This window comes from Tasmannia lanceolata, unplaced genomic scaffold, assembly GCF_043159265.1.
Source record: "Tasmannia lanceolata isolate RefF3 unplaced genomic scaffold, GAP_Taslan_0.1 ptg000037l, whole genome shotgun sequence".
Lineage (NCBI taxonomy): Eukaryota > Viridiplantae > Streptophyta > Magnoliopsida > Canellales > Winteraceae > Tasmannia > Tasmannia lanceolata.
This window is the reverse complement of record NW_027518714.1, coordinates 55,662,614-55,670,812: the sequence shown is the minus strand read 5'-3', so window position 1 is coordinate 55,670,812 and position 8,199 is coordinate 55,662,614. Positions and strand designations below refer to the sequence as shown.

Below are 8,199 nucleotides of genomic sequence, written 5' to 3'. Positions count from 1 at the left end.
TCTCCATTCACGTCATTATCATGATTTGCACAAAAACCCTAAAATATTAGGGTTTTTTTGTTTTGTTTTTATTAATGTTTTTTTTTTCTTAAAATGTGGGTTTGATGTAGCCATAGGGTGGGGTTCCATTGTCTGTGGTGGAGGTGACGGTGGTGGCCAGAGGTGTGACGGCGGTGGTGGGAAATGGCGTAACCCTAATCCCTTTTGCAAATGGCTTAAAACCAGTCACTGAGGGTATTTCTGTCCTCAAAATCTTAACACAAGTTAGTTTCAATCTTTCCGTCAGGTTAAACTGACGAACCGTTGATGGAGGGGGTCTAACTTATACAAACTGAAACCTTAGGGAGTGTACTTGTTACGTTTTGAAAGTCATGGTTAGAGTTGAATGTCTAGAGGGGGTGTAAATGTATTTTCCCTAATACATATTTATCACCTTATTCAAAGATCCGAACCATTCATTTGTTGGCCCATATGTAAATAGGTTACCCCCAAAAATAATCTCCATAGGATGATCCTAACTATTCGATCTATTATATGGTACCTTCCTTCTATAGATCAGAGGGCTAGGATCATCATCAACCTATTTAATAGAGACTGGTTAGGAAAACAAAATCTACCATTGGTACTTTGGTCACAAATTGTTGGTAAGGCTGGATTAGCAAAGTTCAGTTAAATGTGATGACACTATTTGTAAATTGTCAAACTAGAGACTGCTCTTGCAAATAAGGCAAAGTAGGCACTTCTTTTGCAAAAACCCCTTTTAAAATTATGGACACCATGTAGTAATAATCTCTTGAGGAATGATATTTGAGGTTCAATGGTGGGGTTTTAATTAAGTTTTTAAATGATGTCGCACTCATGCAGCTGTGTGCATTTTTAATAAAATAGTGGCGTCTGCCATATTTGAAGATCCAAGCCATATATTTTATTGGACCCCAACTAAATATTGTGTCCCAAAAATCATCACCATAGAAACCTATAATGATCAAAGGGTTAGGATCATCCTAAATTTTATACACGATTTTTTATAAAGACACTAGTAGGAAATGGGGTTTTTCTTGCTATAGGGCAAGATATTACAGATCTACTGCAGGTACACTTACTTTCCTTGTAGTAGACGACAGTTTGGGCTTCCTGGGCCTTCATTACTTGAGATTGATCAAGATGAGAGGCCAGAAGATGGGACCCTAGCATCCTCTTTGGCGGTATGAATCTGTGTTTAAGATAGATCCTCTTTAAACAACCCCACTAAGTTTTCAGCTTCTAAGATCGTTTTCTGCCCCTAAACAGATTATTGAGAAATTACACCAGATCTTTTTCTCGCACCGATTTAAACGATGTTGATGTTAGAAACATCCTCGCCTCCGAGCAGAGAAAGATTCTATCTGGATGCCGAATAGTTTTTAGTCGGATTTTCCCGGTGGGAGAAGCTAACCCTCATCTACATCCCCTATGGCAAACCGCCGAGCAATTCGGTGCAATTTGCACCAATCAGTTAGACGATCAGGTTACTCATGTAGTCGCTAATTCTCTTCGAACTGACAAGGTATTCACATCGCCTCTACCAATGAGAATTCCTTCACGTTCATCTTCTAAGCTCTAAATTTCTTTGTTATTATTGGATTTGTAGAATTCTAAGAACAAAACAATTAATGCACAAGAAGAAGATAGAATAGAAGAGGATCGTTTCTCTTTTTAGAATTGTATTTTGTTCACACAGCAAATAACTACTACATCACCCTTTAAATAAAGCTTGTTGCTCCGTACGTGCAACAGAGCAAAGCACCACACGTTTTTTACTTTCACAGTCCTATTGTAACTCTAAAACAATTACTTGATAGAAACAACTCCCTGAATATCAGATGATAGACTCCATCATAAATCAAAACTAATTTAGACTTCTAGAAAGCTACAACCGCCCACATTAGAAGACTACTTCTAAACAAATTCTAAAACGTTAGCTAGGGTGGGACCCACTACTTCACCTTCGTTTAAATTAGTATTCCAACACGCCCCCTTAATTCAAACTATGTGAATGGTTGTACTCCCATCATCTGGCGAAATTTCTTGAACTTTTCTTCTGGCAAAGCTTTGGTGAAAATATTCGCCACTTGATCTTCAGTGTTGCAATGCTTTAAATCAACTTCTCATTTGGCTGTGACTTCTCTAATGAAATGATGACGAATTTCAATGTGCTTCGTCCTCCCTTGTTGAACTGGATTCTTTGTTAAGGCAATTGTGGATTTGTTGCCACAAAACATCCACGTAGGCCCGTTTTGTTCTTCTTTCAGATCACGCAAAATCCTTCGTAACCAAATTACTTGACAAGTTGTAGTTGTGGCAGCAATATACTCGACTTCCGTGCTTAAGAAAGCCGTAGTAAGTTGCTTCTTGGATGCCCAAGCTATGACACCCGATCCAAGGCTAAAACAATACCCGTTGTGCTTTTACGATCATCAATGAAACTTGCCCAATCACTATCAAAAAAACAAATCAATTTATTGTTAGTAACTTTTGAGTACACAACACCAAAATTGATTGTGCCTTGGATGTATCTCATAATTCTCTTTGCTGCCCCAAGATGATGCTTGCTTTCTTTGTTTGGTGGCAAATCCACTAATGTCCAAGTGTTGTTCTTAGTAATTGCATCAATATCTTCATTCATTGCTTCACACCATTCTTTCTTTTTCACTGCATCAACAAAACTAAAAGGCTCCATTGCAAAACATGCAAACTCACATGAATCATAAATATCAGCAAGATTTCTCATGCTCATAGGAGAGGAATCATCAGATGAACTTGGTGACTCATCAGAATTTGGTAAACAAACATCAAAAGAAGGAGTTTCACTTGATGTGTTTTCATTTAGAACACATAAGGGGGCTTCAACATCATTTTTTCAATTCCAAGCTTCTTTTTCTTTAAAAATAACATTACGACTGATGATCAATTTTTTGGAAATAGGATCATAAAGTCGGTACATTTTTGTCTCCACACTATAGCCAACAAAAATTCACTTTCTACTTTTATCATCTAACTTTTGTCTTTTTTCATATGAAACAAAAGCATAGGCTATAGAACCAAAAATTTTAAAATGACTCACATTGGGTTTTCTTCCACTCCAAGCCTCATATGGAGTTTTTTCTCGAACTGCTTTTGTAAAAGCGCGATTGCATAAGTATACCGCTGTGGCTACTGCTTCAGCCCAATAGTCATTAGGCAACCCCTTGTCTTTTAGCATGCTCCTTGCCGCCTCAACAAAGGTTCTATTTTTTCGCTCTGCGACTCCATTCTGCTCTGGGGTGTAACTCGCTGTCAACTGTCTTTTGATTCTACTTTCATGGCAGAAATCCTGAAATTCTTTGGAAATAAATTCACCACCGCGGTCAGTACGAAGAGTAATAATAGAATGACCACTTTGGTTTTCGACAAGTGCCTTGAACTGTTTGAAGATAGAGAAAGCCTCATCTTTTTGTTTCAGAAAATATACCCATGTCATCTTTGAGTAATCATCAACAAATAAAATGAAATATTTATTTACACTCAAAGATAAAGTTTGCATAGGGCCACAAATATCGGCATGTATAAGCATCAAAGGCTTATATGCCCTCCAAGACACTTGGAAATTGCTCACAGTGGTATTTTCCCAAAACGCAAGCTTCTCACACTTTTCCACCATATTTCAAAGAAGAGAAACCAACAGTCAGATTCAATTTTTGCAATAAAGACAATCCACCAAAAATTAAATGTCCATATCTCTTATGCTATAACATAGAGTCATTATTAGATGGACTAAAAGCATTGAATACTAGTTTTGAAAACACTAGTGGAAACATCTTATTTTCTGTCATCTTAATAGACAAAACTAGTTTCATTCTTTTCTTATCATAAAGTTTACATTCTCCTTCATCAAAGATAGCGCAATACCTCGGTTTTATCAATTGACCCAAACTTAACAAGTTTTGAGCCAACCCAGGAACATACATAACATCTTGAATTTGTTTTTTGCTAACCAGTGTAGAAACCATGATAGGACCAATACCATGGGCATTAACATGATTATTATCACCCATTCTTACTCGTGGTTTGACAGTTACATTTGTTTCAAGAAAATACTCCTTGTTCCCGGTCATGTGATTACTACAACCACTATCTAAATACCATATTTCATCATTCAATTTAACATTAGCAGTTAGACATGACAAAAATACGTTATCTTCTTTTTCAACTTTTTCATAACTTTCTCTTCACGATAGTTTGCTTGTTCTCTAGCCATTTGATGATAATTTTTGTCAATATGACCATACTTTTTGCAATAAAAATATTATGGTAAATTTCTATTTTGATTTCCACTATCCTTATATCAACAATCCTTATCACTATGATTTGATCTTTTACAAATAGAACAAAATAAAGAAGTAGATTCATGGTTACCTCCACTTTGATTTCTTTGATAACCATTGAATTGGCCTCTACCTCTTCCTGTGCTGCGGGATCCACCACGACCTCTTCCTCCTCGGAAACCTTTATTTGAATCATCTGATTTTTTTTTAAATCCACTTTTGATTGAAACGCTTGTTCTAGTGAATTTTCTGTAGTCATATTTAATCTCTGCTCATGTGCTTGCAAAAAACCCATTAATTCATTCATAGAATACTTAGTTAAATCTTTAGACTCTTCTATGACAGCAACTACATGATCAAATTTATTAGGAAGACTCCTTAACACTTTTTCAACAATTTTTTTATCATCTAATTTATTCCCATAAGTTCTTATTTGGTTTACAATAGAACTAACTCTAGAGAAAAACACTTGAATTGATTCAGAATTTTTCATAATCAAATTTTCAAAATCACGACGAAGAGTTTGTAATTTAACAGAAATTACCTTCGAAGTACCTTGATATTCCTCTTGAAGCAAATCCCATGCTTCTTTTGATGTAGTTGCAGCCATGATCCTTGAAAATATTGGTTCATCCATGGCTTGTTAGTTGAGGAAAAGAGCCCTTGCATCTTTCTTTTTGCTCTCCTTCAATTCGTTCTTCTGTACCGTGGTCGGTCTTTCAACTTCTGCAAAATTTTCATATCCATTCTCCACCAATTCCCATAATTCATAAGACATAAATAACGTCTTCATTTTAATTGACCAAAATTGAAAATTATCTCATTTAAATAAATGTACACTTTGCTGAAAATTGGAGGAATTAGTGTTACCTACCATGTTGCTAACTTACCGAACCCTTGCCGGTGTTTTCTTGAATTCGCCTAAGCTTTTCTGCTCTATACTCAATTGAGAGATCCCAGGACCTTCTGCTTTGACACCACTTTGTAGAATTCTATGAACAAAAAAAATAATGCACAAGAAAAAGATAGAATAGGAGAGGATCGTTTCTCTTTTTAGAATTGTATTTTGTTCACACAGCAAATAACTACTACATCACCCTTTAAATAAAGCTTGTTGCTCCATACGTGCAACAGAGCAAAGCACCGCACGTTTTTTAACTTTCACAGTCCTATTGTAACTCTAAAACAAGTCCCCGAATATTAGATGATAGACTCCATCATAAATCAAAACTAATTTAGACTTCTAGAAAGCTACAACCGACCACATTAGAAGACTACTTCTAAACAAATTCTAAAAGACCCACTACTTCACCACCGTTTGAATTAGTATTCCAACAGGATTCAGGGAAATTCGTCGTACATCCAGGCTGGTGAGAATCATTTCCACAATTCTTAAATTCATTCTAATTGATACTGTTTATTCATGAATCAGAACATCTCTTTTGTTCTAACAGGGTGGAAGCTTCAGCTCTGTTGTATCGGAGGGTGAACGAGCGAGACTTTGCCGTTAAATAATAACCTATTTCGGTCAAAATGATGACCCCCCAACTCGGTTTAACTGAGAAAAGATGAACTGGGTGGGGATTGGATAGGATTGAAAAGCTTAAATCTGCAGCATAGCCTCAGTCCTTGCTAATCTCCGGCCTTGTTTGTCTGCCAGCTCTTTTTCATGCTCAACCCAACGAGAAAGATGGATTTCGATGAACACCTTGACCTGGTTTTGCCCCTCTACTGGTAAAATCATATGATATGGAGGGGTAATATGAGGAGAGAGGAGAGAGGAGAGAAAGAAGAGAGGCCTTGAAGAGGGGGGTTGTCGGGGTTGAAGAATCTTTCAACAGGGTTAAAAAGCCTCAAAGTTTAAATTTATAAACTGTTATAATATTTGCAGAGAATGAGTTATTACATAGCAAAAAAAGCAACCCAAAAAATGTATGGTTTAAATATTCGAAAGAGTGAACGACAACTGAAATAGACTGAGAATTTCCATCTGAAAGTTCAAGTAAAAGGAAAAGGAAAAAACTCCAAGGCTTTCAAATAAATTGTATTTTGATTGTTTTTTATTTTGTAAGTGAATATAAAATTGAAATGAAAAAAAAAGGATGAATTGAATCCAAAGTGTTTTAGTAGATGGAGTCCACATGGGCCAAGGAGAACCGTTGATGGTTCTTCCGAAGGACTTGCCCATCTGCTCAAGGTATAATTTAACAAAATTCTATACTCAGGTGAACCAAATGACTGAAATTTCTGCGTTTTTTTCTTTTCACATAAGTCTTCTTGGAATGAATTATACTTGACTTGGATTTTTTACGGAATTTACTAAATAATTTATGGAATTTCTACCATGAATTGACCTGGATTTTTATTTTTGGGGAAATGAAACCTATATAGGCACATCCAAGGTTTCAAATTTCGGTTTTGGAATGTGTTTCGGTCCTCACCGTAACCGAAATTTCGGCCGTCGAAATGGGACCAAAATAAAAAAAAACTAATATTTTATACCGTACAAAATTTGGCTGAGATTTTTGGCTGAAATTTCAGGAAAATATTAAAGAATGAATAAAATCCGGATTTTTTGGCGAAATTCCTTAAATTTCAGACCAAAATGTCAAAATTTCGGTCGAAATAATGTAACGGTTGAAATAATGTAATGCTTCGAGTATCACAGATTTCGATTTCGGGGCTGACCGAAACCTGAAATTTCGGATTTCAGTCGAAATTTAAAACCTTGGCACATCCATAGAAGTCTCGTCTTATTTTCTACTTCTGAAAGGCCAAATAGGCTACAACGTGGTCTTACTCCCTTTTTTGCCCGGTTAGCATTGTTTACACCTATGTTTGGGCACAATCGGTCATAAGAGATCGAGTCACTAGATTATGAATTGTTTTGGACCAAGTCAAGAGTTACATGCGTACTTGACTGGGTTGGAGGAAAATGCAAATAATGGAGCCTGAAAAGGTGGATGGCAACCACCTGAAGGAAAAAAGGACGTGCGAATAATGGAGCCTGAGATAGGCGGTTAGGAGAGGAGATCCCTCCATAAGAATGTGGGGTAAGAGGGAGCTGTCACCCAGATAAAGCTATACAAGGAGACGATTGTCTCCAAGAAGAAGGTCCCAGAACCAATATCAAACATGTCTTAGCATTTTTATCTTTTTATCATTTACTTTTCATGTACTGTTTTTTACTTTTCGTAGCTATAGTTTTTCGGATTAAGCAATGAATTCATCTTCACAGGTGAGTCTTTCTCTTTAATTCAACTATCCCTCACACTGGCGTCTCGCTTTCATTGTTCTATTGGCTAGTTAGATCGAACGGCCTGTCGACCTTGAAAGACGTTTGCATTTTGCGTGCATCGGTGGTGTCATTTGCGCTCCAGGCGCATTGACGTTCTAGTCGCGTTTCGTTCACGTTCTGCGCGTGTTGACGTGTCGTTCACATTCTGTGCGTGTCGATATCCCTACATTTAGCATTGCGTTTGTACTGTAAAAAGTCTTTTCCATCCATGTGAAGGCAAAGGAGCTCAAGGAAGTCATTCCCCTCTTCTTCTCAATCGCCTGAAATCCGATCCCAATGGAAGGAAACGTTTCGGTTGTCAACCCTTCGAATGGAGTTTCCGATTCTTTCCTCCCTGGAGGCTAGCACGCCCACACATCTCACACCACACGCCCACACACGGCACCACACGCAAAATTTTTAGACCGGACAATCTGATAGAGAAGTTTCGAGAAGAACACATGGGATGAGATTACTCTTTAATTAAATTCTATCTTTTCCTTTGGCTAAAGTGCTTTTCCAAAGTGAAATTAAATGTTAAGCCTGTGATTGATACCTTGCGTTCTTTGCTGCAATCCC

General features: G+C 37.1%; 1 protein-coding gene across 1 annotated transcript; it reads right to left on the bottom strand.

Moving 5' to 3' along the window:
* Window positions 1-2,404: 2,404 nt before the first annotated feature.
* Window positions 2,405-4,980, bottom strand: LOC143861606 (uncharacterized). The gene is made up of 4 exons (XM_077372503.1): window positions 4,308-4,980; window positions 4,014-4,153; window positions 3,185-3,667; window positions 2,405-2,806 (listed from the first exon to the last, which is right to left on the bottom strand). The coding sequence occupies exons 1-4, from the start codon at window positions 4,978-4,980 to the stop codon at window positions 2,405-2,407; spliced, it is 1,698 nt and encodes a 565-aa protein (XP_077228618.1).
* Between the last annotated feature and the right edge of the window lie 3,219 nt (window positions 4,981-8,199).